Here is a 22912-nt window from a genome sequence, read left to right as displayed (position 1 = left end):
TCGCATGACTTCTCAGTGAATGGCTTCATTTGCACTCTCATTACACGCCGCGTCACCCTGCTATTAGACAAGGGATGCTCTTGTGAGGATGAAACGCAAGAGGAACCCAGCAGCAGAGTCTCCTCGCTGCACGCATAATTAAGTGCTTGCTGACATGTATTGCAATGTAAAACCACCAATCCAAGGGCAACTTGGCGGAGTGGTTAACGCGATTGACTAGAATGGATATTCTACTATCAATTTCCTTCGGGAGCGCATGTTCGAGTCATGCAGTTGTCGTTCGATTTGTTTTTGGATGAGGTTTCAGCCTCTCAGATCTCTAATCCCTGAAGACTTCTGTTGCGCATACCATGCAGGTACAGGAACTAGCAGCGTGAGTACAATGTGGGGATCTTCTGATGGCCGATGGCTCGCCTCGCCGATGGCTTTACAGCACTTCTGAGCTGCATTCCGCGCGGCACTGATTTTGAGATCATGTTTTGGCCTGGAATCGATACCGAAAACTCTGCCTCGAAGTCGCTCGGGCATAATATCGTATTGAGATGAAAGGCAAGAACGTGAGTCTGTGATGCATGACATATTTGAAGCGAGAATGTGACAACTACTGGTGGGTATGGAACCACGCGGTTGATGCATCGGTGTCTTCGGCGACCTTCGACGGCACCGAGGAGGGTTTGCCCGAGATCGGGCCGCGGGCCGGTCATGGTGTTCGGAGGGCCTCCGATCTGATTATAAAGGGACAGAAGCCGTGATGCACGGCAGTGCCATCGCATTCTCTCCCAGATGACACAAGACGTTACTGAGCGTCGTTGGTGGAAGGAGGCAGCGGTGTACCAAAGTGAGCATTCTGCCGATGACGCGGAGCTCGCTAACATAAGTCTATCCCGTGCGTCGCTCAACCTCCAGAATGTATTGACCCCAGTCGTCGTTTGCCGATCACGAGGACCGCGGCAATGGCACGCTCCTCGGCATCCTCTCCAAGCTCGACTACCTGAAGGACCTGGGCATCGATGTGATCTGGCTCTCGCCGATCTACACCTCTCCTATGGCTGACATGGGCTACGACATCAGCGACTACCAGGCGATTGACGAGCGTTACGGTACACTCGAAGACTGGGATAAGCTGCGCGACGCGGTGCATGAGCGCGGCATGAAGCTGGTTATGGACTTGGTAGTCAACCACTCGTCGGACCAGCACGCGTGGTTCAAGGAGTCGCGCAAGGCTAAGAGCTCGCCGAAGCGCGACTGGTATATCTGGCATCCCGGCAAAACGAACGACCAGGGCGAGCGCGTGCCGCCCAACAACTGGCGCTCGATCTTCGGTGCCGGCTCTACCTGGGAATGGGACGAGGGTAGTCAGGAGTACTACCTGCACACGTTCCTCAAGGAGCAGCCAGACCTAAACTGGGAGAACCCGGCCGTGCGCGATGCGGTGTTCAAGATGATGCGGTGGTGGCTCGACCGCGGCGCTGACGGCTTCCGCGTAAGTAGACGGCAACTTTTGCGCGGTGGCTCTGAGCACCCTCTTCCATGCCTCACTAGACCACTCTTTGTGTTCTGCTAACGCCAGATGGACGTCATCAACTTCATCTCCAAGGCCGACGGGTTCCCCGACGCTCCCATCATCGACCCTAAGGAGATATACCAGCCCTTCGGTAACCTTTCGATCAACCGCCCACGCGTGCACGATCACTTGAAGGAAATGTACGAGCGGGTGCTGAAGGACTACGACGCCTTCTGCGTCGGCGAGTGCCCGGGCGGGGAGGGCCCGGCGTCCTTCGCCCTCTACTCTGAGCCCAGTCGCAAGGAGCTGCAGATGGTCTTTACGTTCCACCACCAAGGTTTTGACCGCGGCAACGGCGGCTTTGGCCGCGGCTGGAACAAGGACTGGGCGTTGCGTGACCTTAAGAAGGAGTGGAACCGGTGGCACGTCGAGCTTCCGAAGGAGGGCGGGTGGTTCGCAAACTATCTCGAGAACCACGACCAGCCGCGTATGATCACGCGCATGGCATGTGAGTCGCCGGAGCACCGCGCGCGCTCGGGCAAGCTGCTCGCCATGCTCCAGTGCTCCCTTACCGGCACAATATACGTGTACCAGAGCCAAGAGCTGGGACAGATCAACGTGCCCTACGAGTGGAAGGAGGAGGAGTACAAAGACGTTGAAAGCATCCAGCTGCTCGCGGGCGAGCGGGCGTACCTCGAGCGAGCAGGAATCACGGGCCGCCAGGCGGAGGAGTACATGGCGCGTGTCTTTAGGGATCTGCGCCAGACGGCCCGGGACAACGGCCGCACGCCCGTGCAGTGGGATGACACGAAGAACGCCGGCTTCACGAAGGGCACGCCGTGGATGCGCATCCACGACGACTACAAGATGTGGAACGCGGCCTCACAGTGCAGCGACCAGTCGTCCGTGCGCAGCTTCTGGAAGAGGATGTTAGGTCTGCGCCGTGAGCACAAGGCGCTCATTTACGGCACGTTTGAGCCGCTCGACGAGGAAAACAACGACAACTACTGCTATATCCGTAACTGGGCCGAGACCGGCGAGAAACTGCTAGTGCTCCTCAATTTTAAACGAGGCGACGGAAGTGGTGCGCCCATTGCGATTCATGTGGGCAAGCTCGGCGTTGACACAGCTGGCGCCCAGCTCATCGTCTCGAACGATGAGGCGGAGATCGGCTCCGGAATTCATGGCCCCGTCGAGCTGGAGCCGTGGTGCGGGCGTATCTATCTCCTTCAGCAGGGTCAGTTGCCCAACTAGACGCGACAGCGTAATAAATGTTATAGAGAAATGTACAGTTCCGTTTTGTGCAGCGATGACGCGGTGGTCGATACAAACGCACATACCGGGAGATGCGAGAGAGCAGTTTGAGTGTGACTCTGCGCTGATAGCACAAGATTAATAACTCTCAGCCTTTGTTACTTCTCGCGGCTCAACGCGGCTGTGTCAGATGCAATTTTGGTACATGCCCCATCGCGCTGGCTCTATTCATGCTTCTAGCTGATGTCCTTCTCGGTGATGGTGGGAATGGGCAACCCGGCCGCCTGGGCGATGCGCAGTGTGTTCTGCGCCTGCTTGTACACGGGAGCGTCAATCATGACGCCGTCGAGCGCGTATGCGCCGGTACCCTTCGAGTCGTGCAGTTCGAAGGAGAACTTGATGCGTGCGGCCTTGCGGATTGCTACGATTAGCTTGCCTGGCGCAGTCCAAGCTCACCAGCCTCAGAGGGTGCATACGCCGCCTGGATCGTCTCAATCTGTGCGGGGTGGATTGCTTGCTGCCATCAGTCTGTAATACGTTGCCGGGTTCCAGCCGCGGTGAGAGCACTGTGCCAACTCGCACACGCACCTTGCCAGTGAAGCCCAGGCGCATGCCCTCCTCGCTCTCGATGCGCAATGCCTCCTGATCTTTGAAGTTGACGCACACGAGGTCGAGCGATCCGAGACCAAACGCGCGAGCGGTGGTAACGAGCTTGGCGCGGGGGTAAAGGAGCTCGGTGCGCTCAGGGGTGCGGACGAGGCCGACGTCGGCGCAGTCTAAAGTGAGCTCTATGCATCGCACTCCCTCCTCCGCAATCTTGGGACTTACAGTCCTCAGCCGCGAACAGCAGCGCATCCAAATGTCCCCTCCCAGCGGCCGCAATCTCGTTAATCCGTACCATTGCCTCGGCGCTCTCAATCATCCCGATGATGCGCACGGCGTTCTCCTTGCCTGCCTGCTTGTCCGGCGGGCAGAGCGCCTGGATGCGGCTGACGACCCACTCGATGTGCTCGGGGTCGTTGGTCTTGGGCAACGCAATAGCCTGCACGTGCCGCGCGCGGAGGACGGCATCGAGGTCGTCCACCTCGAAGCCCGTGCCGACGGCGTTGATGCGTGCGACAACCTCGCCGGCGGGCCGCCGGTCGCTGTCCAGCAGCTCGGCGACGAGACGGCGCGCCTCGGGCTTCGCGGAGGGCGCAACGGCGTCCTCGAGGTCGTAGGCGACCGAGTCGGCGGGGCTGGAAAGCGACTTCTCGATCATGCGCGGGTTCGAGCCGGGGACTGGTGTGAGTGAGGACCAAAGTGGCCGCAGTACTCACCGTACAACATGGCGCGGCGGAGCACAGGGGGCAGCTCGCTGCGCACAATGGTGGACATGGCGCGCGCGGCGCGCGGTGCAGATACAGCGCGGGGAGTGAGGGCGAACATGGTGAGGGGGAGTGGGTGGTGTCGAAGTTGCGGGCGGAAGTGAAGTGACGCGCTGGGTGGATGCCCCACACGCGATAGGACAGTGCACTCCGATCTCCGAGCAATCGCAGAAGCCGAATTCCGCGATGTGACCGCAAGTCACCGCCCACTCCGGTCGCCCCGTACACTCCGAGCGCCGAGCGCCGAGCTCGGATCGGAGCGGAGCGGGACTGTCGTGGGGTGGTGGCCAAGAACGTTCTGCACATTTCGGAAGGGCCGTGATCCAAAGTACGGCGCCATACACCCCACCGCACCTTGGAACTGCATGGCTCGACATGGCTCACTCAACGCTCCAGCTTCCCCCCAGCCTGTGCTACTTCTGCATGCAATGGTTACAATCACGCCGCCTCAACGTCCGCTGTCCCCTTCATGCCCACGACGCCCTCCTGCTCGGCCCAGAGCACGAGCTTGGATCCCCGCGGGCCCTCCCACGCGGCCTTGAGGGTGATCGGCTTGTTGACATACATGGGGTGCGTGGCGCGGTACTCGAACTTCTTGAGCACGCCCGCTGCGTCCTGGGCAGCGTTGCCCGCCACCTCAACGAGCAGCTGCGCGGTCAGAGGGCCGTGTACGACCAGGTCGGGGTGACCTTCGACCTCGCGCGTCCAGTCCTTGTCGTAATGGATCTTGTGCGCGTTCCATGTCAACGCAGAATAGCGGAACAGAAGGGGGGACGTGGGCGTGTACGTCTGCTCGACGTCGGCCTTGGGCATGTCGGATGCTGCTGTCAGCCAGTTTTGACTGCGCCCAGCCTCTTTCTACAAAATGAAAGAGATGGTTCCCCGAGACACTCACCCATGGGCTTCTTCTTAGGCTTGTTCGTCCCGGGGTCGCTCTTCTTCGCCTCGGGGAAGAAGACGTGGGTGCGCTCCTCCCGGATGACCCAGTCGCCCTCAGGCTTCTCGGAGTCGAAGAGGTCGCGCTGGGTGTAGACAAACATCATGGGGCCCTTGACTTCGGCGTTCTTGACGACAGTCGACTGGCACACCTTGCCGCCGATTGTGAGGCCGGCACCGCGCCGCCACTCCCACGATCCCGACGCCCACATGCGCCGCTTGTACGGCTCAGGCGCATTGTACTCCTGCGCGCGTCAGCACACTCCAACAACAAGGGAAGCTTGCGGTGCTAGAGCGAAGCCGCTCACAGGTCGTGGGTTGCGTCCGAATAGCCCCAAGCTATTAGAGCTTCCGCGAGGACAGAGGGGTGATACTCACCGTGGAAGTCCCGTCTGGTGCGAGCTCGTCCATGAACGATCGCGGCTGCCAGTAAACCAGGTTGTGTCCCTTGGGGAGGAAGCCACTGTCCACGTTCGCCCCCGCAGCCTCGTTCTGCAGTGGCAGCGTAGTGCGGAGCTTGCTCGCGCGCCCGGCCTCGATCACGTCGATGTCGACTTGGGGTGGACGGGACTTCATGTCGTCGATCCACTCCTGGACATTGGCCGGGACGGAGGACATGGCGCGGGCGCGCATGGGCGCAGCGACCCGAGGAAGGCGGAGGAGAGTCTGGCGCAGCATCATCGTGCGTCTGGGAAGAGTGAGTGGTAGGATGAAGATGCGACCGAGGTAATGACGGTGGGAGGAGGTGGGAGAGATTGAAGTAGCCGGAATGCCGAAAGCCGGTCGGCGCAACGCGGCTTATTTCAGGTGAGTGCAAGTTGATCTCGGGATTTCCGCCGTCCTTCAACACATATCTTGAAAGACCACATCTAATATGGCTCCAGCGTGATCACGATAGGCCTGGCCTCTGCAGACGTTGGAATGAGTGTAGGAGTGATATTTCCCCACCTCGGCCGGCCTAAGCCTAGGGCTGGGAACAAGTTTAAAGAGGCATAATCAGCGCGTTGCTGGTGGCGATGATGGGGGCCACACTTGTCGAAACTTCTTAGTGCAGCCATCCAGACAGTTTGACGCCGAATCACAATGTTAGATCTGGAATCTCTGCGGTCGAAACTTCGACGCTGTACAAAGAGCCCTGGCTGGTTCGATCCCAGATGCTGACGATAACGGCTTGGAAGTTGTAGGCGTCTGAGTGGGATAAACACCATCAAGTCGTAAGGAAGCATGCTCGTTGTCGCATGCTGGCTTGCTCGCTGTAATGTTCTACACCATTCTGCTTGCCTCCATTTCAGTGTGCACCCGTCCACGTCGGCATTCGGCTGACACGCACGTCGCGACTCGCCGCCAACTTGCCGTCGCCATGCAAGCGTAGGGCAACAGAGTCATGCGTTACGGGCTCTCAGATGAGAGCTGCGCCCGAAAAAACTTGCAGTGCGCCCAGGGGGCCCATGCGCAGCATGGAGCCGCGGGAGGGGGGTGGGGTGCGACGACATGCGACGAGTTGCGAAGGCGTCGAGTGGGTGAGGGGATCGGTGTGATGTGGAATAGATCTGCATCGTGGAGCAGAGCGCCCCAGTCTGTGTGTACACTTGTGCGCGAGAGCTGTGAGCCTTGCAAGCCGCAGTTGAAGCACTGTGAAGAGGAGGAGAAGAACGAGCTGATGTTGAAGCAGCAGTGATTCAGCAAGATGCTCACGTGCCCATGGCCCAGAGCGGGTCGCGGTGCCTCGCGATCGAGATCGCACTGACACGAGGCTAGGGCCCCACATCCCGTTCAACTCAAACGCAATTCAAGCTACCCCTTCCTATGTTGCAAAACACAGCGGGGGTGGCAAGCTATTGCTGTCCGTCTCCGACGCCGAGGCCGACCCGCGTGCATGAGTGCGACTCGGACTCGGATGTTCTGGAATTGTCGCACCCTGCGTCTCGCCCCTCCAGTAGACTTGGACCTGAAGACTCATGCGGACGGGCCAGTCAGGTTTTGACAGAATTTGATCCCGCACCGCACACTCCTTGCTCTTCCCCGCCGCCGTCACGCATTCGAACTCGATTCACAACATCCTCGAGCACCTTGCAGTCATCATAAACCCTCCAAAGAAGACACCTCTCTCCTCTTCTCCCTCTATCTCTGAGCCCCTCACGACATCTCGCTGCGATGGACCTCTCCTCGCTCGACACAACCCTTCCCCCGGCGCTCGCCGACGCCGAGCGCGATATGGGTGACAAGTTCCGCGGTACGCCCACCTTTGCCACCCACCCACTGATGCCAGCCGCTGCCATGTCCATAACGCAGCTGTACAAGAGCTCCCTGGGATATACCAAGGTGCGTGCATTGTTGTCTTAGAAACTTCAGCGCTAACTCACAGCAAGCTTATCAGGCTGGATACTCTGCCGCACTGTACGTCGCTATCTCCGGCGTCGTCCCGGGCCCGTGCATCACTGACTGCAGCGCCGACGTTCTCTCGAAGGTTCAGAGTGATATCGGAAGCGGCGGTGACGCCGCCGAGGCTCTCGCACGCCTCATGGACTGGAGCGAGGCACGACAGGCAAGTGTCCACGCATTCTTTCGCTAATTGCAGGCTGCGATTCGGGCATTTGAGGAGGACGACGAAGTGCCCACGCCTGTGCAGCGCCCGGCGCCGCGCTCGACTCCCGTGCGCCCCGCTTCCGCGCCGGTGCTTGACTCGCGCGTCCGTCCCACGCCCGGGCCGTCGACGCTTCGCCCAATGCCCGGGCCATCCCCGCTCCGTCCAACGCCTGGCCCTTCGAATCCCCGTACAGAAACGACTGAGGAACCTCGCCCCGCAACCGTCTCGAGCCTTCTCGCTGATGCCCCGTCTTCCCCCGCACCCAGCCCGCGTCCGATTGTAGCGTCGCGCCGCACGCCTTCGCGCCCCGTACCCTCCTCCACCTTCAACTTTTCCCTCCCCTCGCAGCTCATCCCGTCCATCGAACTTCCACCGGCTGGTCCGCCGGTTCCCACCGGGGCTAAGCGGCCGCTGATTGATGCCGAGATGAGCGAGGATTCGACCACGCCGCGGCAGGGGCGCGGGAAGAGGCGTAATGTGGAGGACGGGGGGCGCAAGCCTCGTCGTGGTGGGAATGCAGCGTAATAGAGACGTAATAGAGACACAAACACACACTGTATGTATTATGGCATGACTGGTGGTGACGTGCATGGTTGTGTCGGTGGCAGCGGGTGGCAAATGTGCGAGTCGTGATGATCGGCGCTCGATTCGTGGCGGAAGTACTGAGATCCCATTTCATATCTCGGACCACTTCACCCCTAACTCCTTTGGAAGTCGACAGGACATGGTGCGCCAGCGGAAACTGTGGTGCCCCTCTGCCTTCCACGTCAGCACGTCCGTTGACCCGTCGACATCAACAACAGCATCGTGACATTCAATACTCCCTCCCCTGCCACACACGTCAAAGTCCATCAACAGCAAGTTATACATCAATCTATGTGTCTAGCGAAATCTACGTGGCGCAACCACCTCCGCCCTCACGACCTACCACCCGCCGACACGCCCGCCGGCCTTCCACCACGCGTCCTCGAACCCTTCGAGCTCCGGGAAGTCGTGCGTGCCCACCACGAGCGGCTGCTGCATGGCGTACAGCGCGTCGCCCATCTTCTCCTCCGCGTTCCCGTGCACCAGCATGTCGGTGCACATGCCGCGCCCGTTGCCGTGGTACACAAAGAAGAAGATGCTGTTGAGGCTCGCTTCATCATACAGGTCCAGCGGGAGGTGCTTGATGTGCGTGAACACGCGGCCCTGCTCGAGCCCGCCCTCCAGGTACTTGAGGAGGTTGGAGTGCACGAAGAGCGGGGGCGGCGCCGCGCCCTGCGCCACGAGGTCGTACTGCAGCATCGTGCTATTGTCAGTGCGGTTATGGGGGGCATGTACTGGCCACAGAAGCGGTTGTCGTCGAACTCGTTCAGGATGCCGAGCGCGCTCAACCAGCGCGGGGCGGGCGCGTACGCCAGGTCCAGCATGCGGAAGGCCCAGCGGAACGTGTCTTTGTCGCCCCCACACATGGTGAAGTAAAAGTCTTGCTGCTCAAGCATCCCGGCCGCCAGCCACAGCGCGGCGAGGTTGTTGCCGCTGTTGCCCCGCTTGTCGAGCACAATTTGCCCGCTCTCAAACGTCCACTCGCGGAGGTGACATGTGTCGCCGACAATCCGCCAGATCGCGTTATCCGCGTGGTCCTTGCTGATGTCGGGCCAGAATGCCGCCCGGCCGTTCTCTTCGTACAGCGGCGCCGAGAAAAGATGGTCAAGCGTGCGCAGCGGCACATTGTCGCTGTCGAGGTAGATCAGCTCGGTGAACGACGACTGGATCATAGCCATGGCTTTGATCTGGTAGTTCTTCCACGCGCCAGGCGTCTTCTCGACGCCCTGGACCGCCACGAGCTTGGCACCGAGCTTCTCAAGTCTCTTCCGGTACTTCTTATCGTTGAGCTCGTCAGAGAAGTGCACAACTTCGACAGGGAGCTTGCTTCCGATTTTCCGGAGGTGGCGCAGCAACATCTCGATGCGCAGCACGGTATCCCCGTTTCCGCCCGTGAGAACGATGCCGCGCTTATCAGGGCCCTTGAGCATGGTACCCAGCACCTTGTGGCCTGCCTCGACCTGCTTCGCGAGATACTGGACGAGTTCGGCGCGGCGCTCGATAATCTCATTCGCGTCAATCTGGATCCAATAGGCTTGATGATCGGACAGTAGCGCGGGGTTCGTGAGCTGGTCGATAATGTCCGCTGGACACCCGGCTTGGTTTGCCTCGAGAGCATCTTTATGACTCAGAGCTGGACGCGAGAGGAACTGGACCAGACGATCGGCGAGGGGCGCGAGTTCCGGATGCCGCAGCTCCTTAGGAAGCCTCAAGTCGGGGAAGTAGCGCCTGTACGCCTCGGGCACGGGCGCGTCAAGAAGGTCGTAGTCGGGTGGTGGCGCGGCGACCGTGTCGTCTATGGGACACAAGCCGTTCGGATTATCATCCTCACAGTCTGGCATTAGCGAAGGGTTGCTGCGGGCAGACAGGGAGGGACCAGGCCTGTTCACATGCACGAGGCGACGGGCGCAATCGGCATCGCGCGCAGTCGCGTCGCAATTCCACGCTCGCAGCGGGCGTCTGCACATGCTGCGCAGCACTGCAGAAGCGCACTCTAGCACTCACCCTTGTGCTTGCCCGCAGCGCCCGCGACCGTTGTACCCGACCCGCTCCCAAACAACTTCCCAGCGTAGCTTGCAGGCAGTGTCGCAATGGAAATGAGGGATAGCGTAGCGAGGACGAGGAGGGCCAGGCCGAGGGGCGTGCTGAGAAGCCGCCGGACGATTGGTGGGAGCATGGTTGGGGCGAGAGGGGGGGGGGGGGAATGGGAAATGGAGACGAGTCGAGATGATAAGCGATGGGAGTGGGAATGTGGACCACGCTGTAAGTCCTATACGCGGCGAGCCCTCGTAGATGGCGACTGTCGACGGTGGCAGCGGTGGGTGACAAATCGACAGAGACTGGTGACAGCCCGAGTGTCGCCGCGAAAGCCACGAAGAGGTCAAGACAGGTAAGCAATCAAGACAAACAAACAGCAAGAACGATGCGAGATTTGGAGAGTGGAGGTGGGTGGCGTTTGAGCGCAGCCAATCTATTCCTGGCGAAATGTGCCCAACTGGAAACGGTCTGGCTCGCGGCGCAGCCTACCGCGCAGTCGATGTATATAGCAGTAGTCGTGAGCAGACGCGAAAGATAGATGAGAACGTGTGAGGTGGGAGATTTGAGTGGTAACAAGAGCATGAAGATGGGGTCGAGATGGCCTGGCGTGCGGAATCAAGCACATTATTAACAAGAACGCCAAAGTTGCCGCCAGGAACATGCCGAAGCTGCATCAAGCCGGAAGGCACGTGTGACGCCTCTCGTCTCCCGCTCTGGCCGCTCCGTTGCAACAGTGTTGTTGTTGACGTTTCAGTTTGATCAGTTACCATCACTCTGGCTTCCATCCCCTGACACGCGTTTCCAAGTGTGACAATGTCCATGACCATATCACGCACACCCTCCTGTGCATCTCAAGTACAAGCAGCCTCGCGCTGCGCTGCAATATCTCCATCTCGTCCCTCCTCCCACATCATCATCTATCAGATCGGCCTCCCCACAAACACATTGCGAAGGTATCCTCTACTCCTGTGTCTGCCAAAGACCGTACGACTTGCCAGGCGTGGTCTGCCACAGGCGGATCGTACCGTCCTCGCTACCCGACGCGTAGACCTCGCCGTCCGGCGAGTATGACGCGCAGAGCACAGGACCGTGGTGGCCCTTGTAGACCTCGCGCTCGGCGCCAGAGTCAAGGTCGTAGACGCGCACCCACGGATCGGCGGACGAGCCGGCGACGAAGCGGTCGCGCATGAAGGGATGAAGAGACGCAGATGTCACCTCGTGCGGCATCTTGATTGAGACAGGAGGGTGCTGGCGCATCACGTCCAGGAAGTGTACGTTCTTCCCAGCGGCGACCGAGAGGGTGCCACCACCGTGAGCAAGCTCCATAGACGAGATAGAACCGCCCAGATCAACCTCGTCGATTTGTGAGAGCGTGCGCAGGTCCCACCAGCTATGCGTTAGCTAACCCCACGATTCTCTGTTCAGCAACACCCACCGAACCTTGCCGTCCTCAGCGGCGCTGACACCGACGGCACCGCCCTGGCCCTCATCCCATACGATACTCCGCACGACACCATCACAAGAGTTGCCGTCCGGGTTGCTACCGAGTATGAGAGGCTGGGCGTCCGTGCGGTTGAGGTCGAAAAGACGAATCTTCTTCTCATTGCCGCCCTGGGGTCAGTCTTGCTCGGCACCAGCAAAACTTACAGTCAGGAGGTACTGGGGTTGCACTTGAGGGTTGAGCGCAACGGTGCGCACAATATGGTTGTGCGCAAAGCTGTGAAGAGCCTCGCCCGAGTTCGTGTCCCAGATTTTTCTGCGGTCAGAGCGGGCTAGAATAATCAGACTCACGCGGTAAAGTCAGCAGATCCGGTCACTGCGCGTGACGTGTCGAGAGAGATCTTGGTGGACCAGACAGCGCCCTTGTGGCCTGCGCGTCAGCACGTTGCATGTCCCAGCAGAAAGCTGAAAAGAAAACTTACCGAGGAAGGTGCCGATCCAGTCACCCAGCCATGAACGCAGCATGGGGTTGCCGTCCTTGCACGCCGAGATGAGGAGGTAAGTGCCGTCCGCGAGACTATTGTCAGACTCCGTACAGCACGCATGTGGCCTACATGTTGGAGAACTGGAGGTGGACGACTGGTCGGGTGTGGCCCGAGCACAGCAGGGGCTGAACCTTGACGGGGGGCGCCTGCTGGGCGGCCGGGTGATGGCTGCCGTTGCCGTTTGAGAAGCCGTTACCGAACGCGACCATTGTGGGGTGTCTGACCAGATCGGGAAGAGTACGTGGAGTGTGAGTGGAAGAGTATTAGGCTTGAGAAGGGAAGAGAGCGAGGGAGGGTGCTCGTGCTAGATGCAGTGGTTGGAAAGATGGGGCTGTGTGCGAACCGGACACAGATGCTGTTTAGATGTGGAGCGGAACGATGATGTCGAGATGCTGGTACAGATGGAACAGAAAGTGGGGCGCAGCCCTGTCTATGTCGCGAGGACGTGGGCGGGTGAGCAGGTGAGCAGTTGTTGGTACGGTTGTGGGTGTGAGTGTGGGTGAGGGTGATGGTGTTGGCGTAGGGGGTTCGAGCGTCGGGTCGTCGCGGAACGCGTAGTGGAGTGGGATGTGTCAGATGTGGATGGGGGTGTGGAGCGGCGCGGGTATCGGGAGCGTGGGCGTGGACAACAGGTTGTGGCGAACGAAAGGGAGAGAGGGAGAGAGGGAGAGGATGAGAGGACGGAGGAGGAGATAGAGAGAGAGGGGGGAGTGATGGAGGAAAGGATGAAAGAGATGACGGCCAGATGGATCTTGTCGGCTCAACTTGGCGTTCCGCGCCCACGCCGCCGTCCCTTGTCTCCGGCGCCCTTCCTTCTCCCTCCCCCTCCTCCCTCCTCCACGATGCCACCCAACGCGTAGTCCGCCATTGCCACATCAACAAATTCCCGATATCGCCGTCATCCTCAGTTCGCCGCCGACTTCGCGTTCGTCACCATCAACAATACCTAAACCCCAGCAGGGCCGCATCCGACTCCGCCTCCAAAATGAAGCTCGTCAGGTGAGTAGCGCAGGGGACGCGCGCGCGCTCGGCGATGCATCTCGCACGCAGCTTGCGGTGTCGGAGGGAAGCTCACAGCAGGTTCTTGATGAAGCTCAACAACGAGACGGTCACGATCGAGCTCAAGAACGGGACAGTCCTCCATGGCACCATTACCTGTGCGTGCTTGTTGGAGGGATGTGGAAGCATGTTTTGAAGAACGATGCCGATGCTGTTGTGAGGACGGTGTGGATGCAGTAGTCACTCGTCGTTCGCACATCTCGTCACCCCTGCGCCTTCCTTCCACCCGATCCCATTGTGCATTAGCTGACCCCAGCCGTCGACCCGCAGATGAACACGCATCTTAAGAGCGTCAAGCTCACGATGCGCAACCAGCCGGCAGGCACGCCGTCGCTGCACCTCGACAGCATCGCGATCCGCGGCAACAACGTGCGGTACTACATCCTGCCTGATTCTCTGCCACTCGACACGCTGCTGGTGGACGACGCGCCGCGCGCCAAGAAGCGCAAGGAGGGCGCTGCGGCTGCGCGCGGACGCGGCGCCGTGCGCGGTGGCCGTGGGCGTGGTGCGCCGCGTGGACGCGGACGCGGACGTGGGTTCTGAGCGACGGTGCACAGGTAGTTAGAGCAGGCGCTGCCTGCATGTATTCCATTGCTGTATTTGTGTACTAATCGAGGCTCTTCTATTGTCTAGTACCCCTTCTCGGGGTCGACGACGTTGTACGGCTCCCCGCCGCGCCGCATGTTCTCGATGTTCTCGACGAGCAACTCTGCCCCTGCGTCAAAGTATCCCTCAAAGTCGGCGCTGGTGTGCGGCGTGATCACCACGCGAGGGTGAGTGAGGAGCGGGTGCCCGTCTGGCAGCGGCTCGGGGTCCGTGACGTCGAGGCCGGCGCCGAGGAGCGTGCCCTCGTTGAGGGCTGCGAGGATGGCCTCGGACGCCACGAGGTCGCCGCGCCCGACGTTGATGAAGAGCGCTTTCGGGGGCAGCTTTGCCAAGTGCTCGCGCGTGAGCATCCCACGCGTCTGCGGCGTCGACGGCAGGGAGGCAACGAGGATGTCCGAGCGCGACAGGAACTTGTCAAACGAAGCGACGTCGCGCGTAGAGTACCACGCCGTAGGGATATCGCCTGGTGTCAAAACTCTCGTCTTCCCTCTCCCTCGTCTGCACCTCTCGCTACCGACACTCACCCTCCACATCCCCGGTCCCCTCGATAATGTACCCCCCGCAGCGCGACTTTTCGCCGGCGGTGTTCGCCGCGACAATCTCGCACCCAAACGCAGCGAGCAGCCTTGCAGTCTCGCGTGCAATATGCCCGTATCCGAGCATGCCGACAACCTTGCCGCGGAGGTTGATGAGCCCGAGCGTGCCGAACTTGCGCAGGTCGGCGCCCGTGTCGCGGTTGAGCGCGAGCTCGTCGCGCCGTGGCCAGCGCCCATGTGTCCGCGTGACGGTGATCGATGTGTGTATGTTCTGGTAGACTGGCGTCAGCCGACTCCAGGTGTCCCGGCGCACACCCGATTATCTGCCCGATGATGTATGCCGGGATGGAGAGGACGTGCACGCCCGACGCAGTGCAGACTTTGACGCGGCGCTGCACGTCGCGGTCTTTGAGGGCGGGACACTCGAAGGCGTGGTTCGCGCCGGCTGGCGTCAGTGGAGGAGAGGGAGGGGTCGCACCGCTGGTAAGTTGCACGACTTGGGCGCGGGTGAGCATCTCGGGGCTGATCCAGCGCGGGATGCCGAGCCAGTTACAGAACCAGACCTCGACATCGCCTACGAGCTCGGCGGGGATCTTGCCCTTTGGGTAGTAGTGGACGGTGGAAAAGTGGGTCTTGATCAGCGCCAGCGACTGTGGCGAGACCTCGAAGACGACGGCGATCGTGTCGAGCATCTTGGAGGGGGAGGCCAGGTGAGCGCCGAGCGCGGAGAGGCGGGCGGGGGCGCGGGGCGACAGCTTGGGCAATGAGTGCGGAGGTGAGATGAGCAACGAAATGAGTTCGGTGATTGCCGATGCCGATGTGGGTGGGCGGCACGGGCCGGATGGTGCCGAAGGTCCTTTTAACTCATCGCCGCTGTCATATTCACGTCTTTCTCATCGACTTGGCTCACGACGTCTTGTCATCTCTCATCGGCATCGTCGCAGTGACTAACATGCATTGAATACAGTACATGGACGATCGACAGGCACGACAGGTGACTACCCTCCTCTCACTGCGACATTATCCCTGCGCCTCCTCACCGCCGTACGAATTGCTCTTGTGCTTCGGCTGGAAGTTGAAGTCATCGCCCGCGGGGCCGAGGAACATTTCCGAAATCTTGACCCAGTCGCCAACGAAGCTCGAGCTCAGCAGCGTCTCGAGCTCGTTCCGGCCCCGATAAGCTGGCGGGCGCTCGTTCAGCATTGGCGGCAGGCGCTCCAGCAGCCCAATGGGGATGTACCGACTCTGGAAGGAGAGCGCTTCACACAGGAAGCGGCGCGTAGTGTTGACGCCCTGCGTGTCCGCGCCCCAATGCGACAGGCCATACTCGGCGAACTGAGGTCAATCGAGCGTACGAGGAGGAGAGAGGAAGCGAAACGCACCTTCCGGATCCCTTCGAGTCGCTCCGTCGCGGAAATGTCCCACTCGCGCCGCTCAGCAATCTCAGTAAACAGCCACGGCTTGATAAGTGCGCCGCGAGCGACCATGACGCCGTCAACGCCGCTTGCCTCCTTCTCCTCCCAGTAGCTCTGAGCCGAGTAGCAGTCGCCGTTTCCGAAAATGGGCACGGGCGGCAGGCCCGCGTCCGCCGTGCTCTCGCGCAGCACCTCGACACATTGCCGGATATAGGACCAGTCCGCAAGCTTGGTGTAGCGCTGCTGGCGCGAGCGGCCGTGTAGCTGATATCAGCACACTCCAGGAAGGAACGCACCGTCATCGCACTTGCTCCCCATTCATTCGCAAAACGCGGAATCAGCTTGTGCGCATTTGGGTGATTGTTCGCGACACCGGTACGCTGGTGTCAGTAAAGTTATAATGCATTAACCGTACGAATTTGACCGTAAGCGGGACTGGGGTCAGCTCGTTCTTGCTCTTACTCACTCTCTCCAAGAGCGCGGTTCATGCCCACGCAGATCTTGCCGAGGCGTCTCGCGTTGTCCATGACTGCTATCAGCGACTCCTACATAGGAGGAGACTCACGTGCACTCCCCGCGCCCTGCTTGAACAGCAGATCAATTGGACACCCCATGTTGATGTCGACAAAGTCGATACCGCCTGGGCCGAGTTCCCGAGCAAGCACCTCGGCGGCGGGCACCATGCGGTTTGGCCACCCACCGGCGAGCTGAACACCGAACATCTTTTCGCTTTCGTGCCGGCGGACAAGCGCCCACTCCTCGTTCTTGCCCTGTACAATCTGCTCGGCAAGCGCCATCTCCGAGATTGTAATGGTGGCACCGTAGTCGGTACACAAGCGGCGGAAGGGCTAAGGTCAGTCATGCACGGGAAAGGCTCACCAAGTTGCCGACGGTCGTGAGCGGGGCAAGGTACAACCCGTTGTCCCAGTTGAGCCGGCGCTTCTCCTCCGGTCGAAGAGGAACGTCCATGGCCTCGGCCTCACCGAGGATCACGCCCTTCTCCTCTCCATTGGTGTCGTCGTTCATGGCCTCTTCCTCGTTCACGGCGCCGTTCGACGAGTCGCCTGCGTTCATCGCCTCTTCTTCATTCATCGCCTCCTCCTCGTCGACGGGTCCCCTCTTCTTCTTTGGCTGCTTCTTCGGCTTCCGCCCAAAGGTCTTGTTAGGCTCCACAACCGCGAGGTACCGCGGAGAGAAGTCGTAGTCGTACTGTCCGTTAGTTATAGTCGTACAGACATAGCCCTGCGCCGCTTCAAACCAGTCCTCGTACATGCAACCCACCTTGTTCTTCTGCAGAGAATGCAGCACGTCAACCTTTGCCCAGTTGACCTCACGGTTCCGCCCTTCCTTGCTCCCTTCCATGTCCGGGAAACCAAGTAGCTCCCAACCGCCGACACGGGTAAGGGTGTCTTCCCCTTCCTCTGCCCGCTTAACATGCCCGCCGAGGAAGCGGCACCGCCAACCAAAGGTGCAGTATCCGAGCTCGGCGTAGACGGGGCAGGTGGTCGAGAGGTCGATGGTCTTGCCGATGCCGTCTTCGCCCCCGGGCTGCCTATCGACGGTCTGCACGAAGGGCGCTTCCTCTCCGAGCGCAGACTTCTGGTAATGAATGTCGACCGGCTTGACGGCAAAGTATGCGCCCCACGAGTGCGCGAACTTGCACTTCTCGCCGTAGGGACACTGGCCGGTCTTCTCCCACCCGCTGCACATGCGGACTGAGCGCTCGCCGGTCAAGACGGGCTTCTGGCACTTTGTACGCGCTTTCCACCCGCCCTTGGTCTTCTGGCGCTTTTCATCGCGCTCCTTGCCCGCCTCCGCGGCGTCGTCGTCGGGCGCCGAGCGAGTGAGGGTGGTCTCGGTCTGTACAAGGTATCTGCTGTCAGCTGATCCAGGGAGCCAGCCCACTCGGCCTTGACTGGCGCAATCCCAGCCATGCGCCCGCGGTCGCGATCATCGATCTTGTCCTTTACGTCGGCGTCGGTCATTGTGAATGGAGTCGATTCAGTTGCGTCTCGCTTCGGAAAGTGGAGGTGGTCAACTTTTGAGCGGGGCCACAATAACTACGAGTGCGGATATCGGCTTATGTAACGCCACGTGATTGGACATGCGCCAAACGCGGCGCTCCCTGAAATCGCCAGCGTGTCGCTGCAGGCTGAGCATCGTGGACACCTTCCCCCGCCTGCTCCCTCGAGGTGGCTGTTCAATTGCTCAACGCCGAGCTCTGTTCTTTTCCATCCATCCATTCATCTATCTCCCCTCACCGTCTTTTTTCCCCCCTCTTCCCGGCACGGCTACTGACTCCCGTGGAAACTCGCCAAGATGGGTAGTTGTGAGTATCTGCGAGAGCCCAAGCCGTAACGCGCATCCCGGCCTTGCCTTGACTTGACATCGGCTTCAAGAGGAGCGGATGCGCACGCGCCATCTCATTCACTACACCATGCCTGACACCAGTCCGACTCCTCGAGCTTGTCCGCCCGTTCATGAGCATCCTCCCAGAGGTTACTGCTCCTGAGCGCAAGGTTACGTTCCAGCACAAGGTCCTGTGGACCGCTACCACGCTCCTCATCTTCCTCGTGTGCGCCCAGGTGCCGCTGTACGGCATCATGTCGAGCGACTCGGCCGACCCGCTTTACTGGATGCGTGTCATCATGGCGAGCAACCGCGGCACGCTCATGGAGCTGGGTGTCACCCCCGTGGTCACTTCGGGCATGATCATGCAGCTTCTCGCCGGTGCGCAGCTCATCGAGGTCGACTACAACCTCAAGGACGACCGCGCGCTGTTCAGCGCGGCTCAGAAGCGTACGCAATCCACGCAGTCAGCGCTTACCCAGTCTTCGCCCTCATTATTGCCCTCGGCCAGGCTACCGTCTACGTGCTTACCGGGCTGTACGGTGCGCCGTCCAGCCTCGGCGCGGGTGTCTGCCTCCTTCTCATTCTTCAGCTTGTCGCTGCTTCGCTCATTGTTCTTCTCCTTGACGAGCTCCTTACCAAGGGCTACGGCCTCGGCTCGGGTATCTCCCTTTTCATCGCGACCAACACTTGCGAGTCGATCATCTGGAAGTGCTTCAGCCCCAACACGGTCAACACTGGGCGCGGGCCTGAGTTTGAGGGCGCCATTGTCGCCCTCTTCCACCTCGTCTTCACGATGAACAACAAGACCCGCGCTCTTAAGGAGGCCTTCTACCGCGAGCGCCTCCCGAACATGATGAACGTTATCTCGACCGTCCTCGTCTTCGCGGCCGTCATCTACCTCCAGGGCTTCCGCGTCGAGATCCCTATCAAGAGCTCGAAGATGCGCGGCCAGCGTGGCACTTACCCCGTCAAGCTCTTCTACACTTCGAACATGCCCATTATGCTCGAGTCGGCGCTCACCTCGAACGTCTTTTTGGTCTCGCGTATGCTCTTCGACCGTTTCCCCAACAACCTTTTCGTGCGCCTCCTTGGTGTCTGGGAGCCCGTTGAGGAGAGCACACAGCTCGAGGCTATCTCCGGTATCTCATACTTTATGTCGGCGCCTCACTCGCTCAAGGCCGCCCTCACCGACCCCTTCCACACTGTTGTTTACCTCACTTTCATTGTCACTGCCTGTGCCATGTTCTCCAAGACGTGGATCGAGGTCTCTGGCTCTGGCCCGCGTGACGTCGCCAAGCAGCTCAAGGACCAGAGCATGACGCTCGCCGGCCACCGCGACGCCTCGATTTACAAGGAGCTCAAGCGCGTTATTCCCACTGCCGCCGCCTTTGGAGGAGCCGTTCTCGGCCTCCTCTCGTTTGGTGCGGACATGCTCGGCGCCCTCGGCTCGGGCACTGGTATCCTCATGGCCGTTACCATCATCTACGGCTACTTTGAGCTTGGCGTAAAAGAGAACGCTGGCCTTGACGCGGCCGGTCTCCAGGACATGCGTGAGTGGTTGTGATGAAGTCTGACGCTGACATAAGTTTTCTAAGCATGTTCGCTTGCCAGCTCGCCCAGCGCTCAGCACGCAACACCCATCACCCCGGAGCTGGCTCGGCCAGCCCACCACTCCAATACCACCAACCATCACTAAACACAACCACCGTAGGAAGCAAGAGAGAGGAAGAAGCGATTGCAGAACACTGCAGAGTGGAGGGCGCGAGAAGGGAGGCGGAGTTAGGAGCCAAAAGTCTGGCCGCAGATTGGCCGACTCGCATCTATCCTATTCTTGTAATATCCATGCAGCGTGTGGCATCAACGTTGGGGGGAGGTGCGTAATGTGCATGCTATGATAGTGTGGTGGATCTACGTTGGTTTACTCGCCGGCTGCTCGCCCCCATCCCCTTCTTCCTGCATGAGTCTGCGCGACTCCGCAGCTACTGCAAAGAGGGCGTCAACCTCAGGCCCAGCCCCCCATCCCATGGCCTTGGCCCACTCCTCCTCGTCCTCGCTCTCGTCGCTCGACTCGGGCCGCAGCTTCTGCGACGCACTAACGACGCTATTGGCGAGCCCAGCATGTTCCGTGGAGAGGAGGGACGACGCGCCGCGGCGCGTGGTCGGTGCCCCGCCCGTCGTCGCCTTCGCCTTGGAGAGCAGCGAGGGCACAGCCTCCCCGCCAGGCAGGGGGAGGGGGAGGCCGTCGCCGCCGCTAGACACGGCGACTGGCGGCCCAGGTTCGACGGGGAGGCGGAGCCCGTGCCCCGGCGGGTTAGGGGGGAGGGTCGGCGTAGCGCGCTCGACGATGGAGAGGGATGCGAGGAGGGAGGGGAGGGGGGTATCTGTCTTCTCCGCCTTCTCCGCCTTCTCCGCCTGCTCCGCCTTCCCTGCGTCCTCCGTCTCCATCTCCGCCTTCTCAGCATCCGCCTTCTCCCTCTCCTCCACATCTTCAAGCAGCACGATCCCCCCACCCCCGCCCCCGCCAAGCCACGGCGCCGCCGTCCCCAACTGGCCGGCGACGTACGCCGAGCGCGCCGCACACACGCGCGAGCAGTACGCCTGGTCCTCGTTCCCCTCGCGCTCCGTGATGCTCCGCGTCGCGGTGGAGACCACGAAGCGGCGGCGAGCGCGGTACGGCGCGGCCGGCGGGCGGTCGCATGGCGCGTACGCGCACAGCCCGTTCAGGTGCCGCTCGTGTGTCACTTCCGCGTACGATGCGCGGTGGAGGTATGTGAGCTGGGGTTAGTGGGCGGGCCGGGCGGGGGGCGGAGCGCGAAGCGCGGAGAAGAAGCGCGGAGAAGGAGGAAGGCGGAGGATGCAGGGGGAACGAGGAGGATGAGGGCGGGGACGTACGGCCTGCAGAAACACGTCGCGCGGGAGGATCTCTTCCATTGCGCGGTCGGCCCATTTCTCAGCGCGGCGCGCGGCTTGTGCGCGCCGCTCGAAGGCGCGTCGGAGCTCGGCTTTGTCGCCTGCCCCTGCGCCTGCGGACGCGGACGAGCCAGACGCAGACTCGGCGACGCGCAGCGTCATCGGCTGTTTGAGGGTGCGGCTTGAGGGCGGGGGCGGGGGTGGGGATGTGGGTTGCGGAGGGCGGGACGGACGCGCGCGCGGCGGCCGCGCGCCGGGCGGGACGGACGAGGACATGGATGGATGGTCGACAGAAGTTGTATATGACTGGATGAATAACATGACGCGGAACCGATGGTGGCGACACCGAATTCTAGGCACGGCTGCTCGCCTCTGCCGGCTTCGCCTCCGCCAGCAGTAAAATCGCCAGATCGCCGGCGAGCTCGATACTAGATCCCCGGCGTGAGACAGCGTCCAACATACGCGAGCATGGCCGAGCACCAGCAGGGTAGCTAGGTAGTCACCACCGAGAGTGTCTCAGCCCGGCGCGCAGTCGCCGAATGGCTCACCCTAGGCCCTCAAATAGAATGGAATCAATTTAGAGGGTGCTGCATTGATCGATCGCGAGGTCTGCAATCCGCGACATGGCAGGTAAAGTTAGACGCCGAGCAAGAATGCGAGCAGCCAGGAAAAGCAAACACCGGGCGTAACAGAGTTTGCTGTGGCACTCGATACAGCTAGCTGGCCGCACCTCTCTTAGCTCCGCGCCCCCCCCCCCGCGTAATGTAGTGTCCATGCATGGAGCGGTACAGTATGAGACAACTAGACGGGTGGTCGTGGCGGGCATTAGGCCGCCGAAATCTACTCTAGGCGGGGTACATGTGTAAGGGGGTAGTCGATGCGTACAGTGTTTCGTGTCTATGCGGGCGGGCCGCACGGGTAGGCGACGGAGACGCGAGCCCCAGGGTTGGCTGGAGCTAGTCTTCCAGCGCGTGCCGGATCATGGCTCGGCGCGTTTTGATGCTGACTGCGCGGTCGGCGTCGGTCACGGCGCGCTGGATGCGAATGCTCGCGTCGACGATTTGCTCCAGCACCCGCCCGTCAATCACCCCGCGGTCGTAGAGGCGCACGAGCTCGCCGTCCGTGATACTGTCGTACTCATGGGGCTCAAGCAAAAAGAGATCCGAATACTGCGTGCGCATCCACGCCGCCGAGCCGTGACAGTTGGACCACGCCGATTGGACAGAAGTCGGTTGGTGGTGCAACTCGCGCCCCATGCGCTCGTCAGGTGTGACGGGCGCCGAGTCAAGCGGCACCGCGTGGTGTGCGTTCCGCAAGCCCAGTGCGTCAGAGGACATGTTGGTCTGCAGTACTGCGCGGCGCGCTGAGCGTTGTCTCGCAGGAGCAGGGGCTGGGTGCGCGCGGCATGGCGAGGTTGGCTCGGATGCGAGGTGCATATCGCCGTCAGGGCCCGCCGGGGCAATATTGATCTGCGCGGGTGATGCTACTTTGGGCTGCGGGTCAGATTGTGCTGCGGAGAACGGAAGGTAGGGTGGGGTGTGCAGAAGCCCGTGCGCGCCGAGGGCCGAGAGCCGAGGAGAGAGATCTCATGGCGAGAATGCATGGCGCGCGGGCTTACGGCGCGGAGAATGCCATCAGTTCGCCCCCTAGCTCGGCTGCAAATTGCATTCCGGCCGCGCGACCCAGGCCGTCAGGCGCGGCCCGGTCCCGAACTTTGCACCGTGACCACAAGGCACACAACGTCTACTCACTGTGACTGGCAGGCTCTTGAGATCCGTG

The 22912-nt window shown here is 61.0% G+C and overlaps 12 protein-coding genes across 12 annotated transcripts; 4 read left to right on the top strand and 8 right to left on the bottom strand.

The window, feature by feature from the left end:
- Positions 1-1045: 1045 nt before the first annotated feature.
- Positions 1046-2758, top strand: COLE_02606 (uncharacterized protein; the record flags this gene model as incomplete). The annotated part of the gene is made up of 2 exons (XM_018423528.2): positions 1046-1483; positions 1571-2758. The coding sequence occupies 2 exons, from the start codon at positions 1046-1048 to the stop codon at positions 2756-2758; spliced, it is 1626 nt and encodes a 541-aa protein (XP_018277925.1).
- Positions 2759-2994: 236 nt separating this feature from the next.
- On the bottom strand, positions 2995-4186 carry COLE_02605 (uncharacterized protein; the record flags this gene model as incomplete). The annotated part of the gene is made up of 5 exons (XM_018423527.2): positions 2995-3179; positions 3215-3275; positions 3347-3534; positions 3587-4039; positions 4078-4186. The coding sequence occupies 5 exons, from the start codon at positions 4184-4186 to the stop codon at positions 2995-2997; spliced, it is 996 nt and encodes a 331-aa protein (XP_018277924.1).
- Positions 4187-4563: 377 nt separating this feature from the next.
- On the bottom strand, positions 4564-5742 carry COLE_02604 (uncharacterized protein; the record flags this gene model as incomplete). The annotated part of the gene is made up of 3 exons (XM_018423526.2): positions 4564-4946; positions 5021-5306; positions 5440-5742. 3 exons carry the CDS (start codon positions 5740-5742, stop codon positions 4564-4566), a joined length of 972 nt encoding a protein of 323 aa, XP_018277923.1.
- A 1473-nt stretch (positions 5743-7215) lies between these two features.
- On the top strand, positions 7216-8173 carry COLE_02603 (uncharacterized protein; the record flags this gene model as incomplete). Its single annotated transcript, XM_018423525.2, has 5 exons — positions 7216-7294; positions 7331-7383; positions 7427-7458; positions 7510-7606; positions 7640-8173. The coding sequence occupies 5 exons, from the start codon at positions 7216-7218 to the stop codon at positions 8171-8173; spliced, it is 795 nt and encodes a 264-aa protein (XP_018277922.1).
- A 399-nt stretch (positions 8174-8572) lies between these two features.
- On the bottom strand, positions 8573-10074 carry COLE_02602 (uncharacterized protein; the record flags this gene model as incomplete). The annotated part of the gene is made up of 2 exons (XM_018420426.1): positions 8573-8936; positions 8969-10074. 2 exons carry the CDS (start codon positions 10072-10074, stop codon positions 8573-8575), a joined length of 1470 nt encoding a protein of 489 aa, XP_018277921.1.
- Positions 10075-11230: 1156 nt separating this feature from the next.
- COLE_02601 (uncharacterized protein) lies at positions 11231-12464 on the bottom strand (the record flags this gene model as incomplete). Its single annotated transcript, XM_018419391.2, has 6 exons — positions 11231-11660; positions 11706-11881; positions 11918-12026; positions 12062-12140; positions 12193-12287; positions 12325-12464. The coding sequence occupies 6 exons, from the start codon at positions 12462-12464 to the stop codon at positions 11231-11233; spliced, it is 1029 nt and encodes a 342-aa protein (XP_018277920.1).
- Positions 12465-13342: 878 nt separating this feature from the next.
- Positions 13343-13857, top strand: COLE_02600 (uncharacterized protein; the record flags this gene model as incomplete). Its single annotated transcript, XM_018423524.2, has 2 exons — positions 13343-13412; positions 13571-13857. The coding sequence occupies 2 exons, from the start codon at positions 13343-13345 to the stop codon at positions 13855-13857; spliced, it is 357 nt and encodes a 118-aa protein (XP_018277919.2).
- Positions 13858-13943: 86 nt separating this feature from the next.
- On the bottom strand, positions 13944-15148 carry COLE_02599 (uncharacterized protein; the record flags this gene model as incomplete). Its single annotated transcript, XM_018420888.2, has 4 exons — positions 13944-14383; positions 14445-14735; positions 14770-14901; positions 14935-15148. The coding sequence occupies 4 exons, from the start codon at positions 15146-15148 to the stop codon at positions 13944-13946; spliced, it is 1077 nt and encodes a 358-aa protein (XP_018277918.1).
- Positions 15149-15476: 328 nt separating this feature from the next.
- Positions 15477-17856, bottom strand: COLE_02598 (uncharacterized protein; the record flags this gene model as incomplete). Its single annotated transcript, XM_018421421.2, has 9 exons — positions 15477-15791; positions 15839-16135; positions 16168-16251; positions 16287-16306; positions 16338-16400; positions 16437-16719; positions 16751-17080; positions 17153-17744; positions 17777-17856. 9 exons carry the CDS (start codon positions 17854-17856, stop codon positions 15477-15479), a joined length of 2064 nt encoding a protein of 687 aa, XP_018277917.1.
- A 495-nt stretch (positions 17857-18351) lies between these two features.
- On the top strand, positions 18352-19787 carry COLE_02597 (uncharacterized protein; the record flags this gene model as incomplete). The annotated part of the gene is made up of 2 exons (XM_018423523.2): positions 18352-18670; positions 18703-19787. 2 exons carry the CDS (start codon positions 18352-18354, stop codon positions 19785-19787), a joined length of 1404 nt encoding a protein of 467 aa, XP_018277916.2.
- A 344-nt stretch (positions 19788-20131) lies between these two features.
- COLE_02596 (uncharacterized protein) lies at positions 20132-21295 on the bottom strand (the record flags this gene model as incomplete). The annotated part of the gene is made up of 2 exons (XM_018423522.2): positions 20132-20998; positions 21116-21295. 2 exons carry the CDS (start codon positions 21293-21295, stop codon positions 20132-20134), a joined length of 1047 nt encoding a protein of 348 aa, XP_018277915.1.
- A 794-nt stretch (positions 21296-22089) lies between these two features.
- On the bottom strand, positions 22090-22569 carry COLE_02595 (uncharacterized protein; the record flags this gene model as incomplete). The annotated part of the gene is made up of 1 exon (XM_018419389.2): positions 22090-22569. One exon carries the CDS (start codon positions 22567-22569, stop codon positions 22090-22092), a length of 480 nt encoding a protein of 159 aa, XP_018277914.1.
- Positions 22570-22912: the final 343 nt, after the last annotated feature.

This window comes from Cutaneotrichosporon oleaginosum (assembly GCF_008065305.1).
Source record: "Cutaneotrichosporon oleaginosum strain ATCC 20508 chromosome Unknown ATCC20508_contig02, whole genome shotgun sequence".
NCBI lineage: Eukaryota > Fungi > Basidiomycota > Tremellomycetes > Trichosporonales > Trichosporonaceae > Cutaneotrichosporon > Cutaneotrichosporon oleaginosum.
Note: the sequence above shows the minus strand (reverse complement) of the source record. Positions and strands in the feature narration are given on the sequence as shown.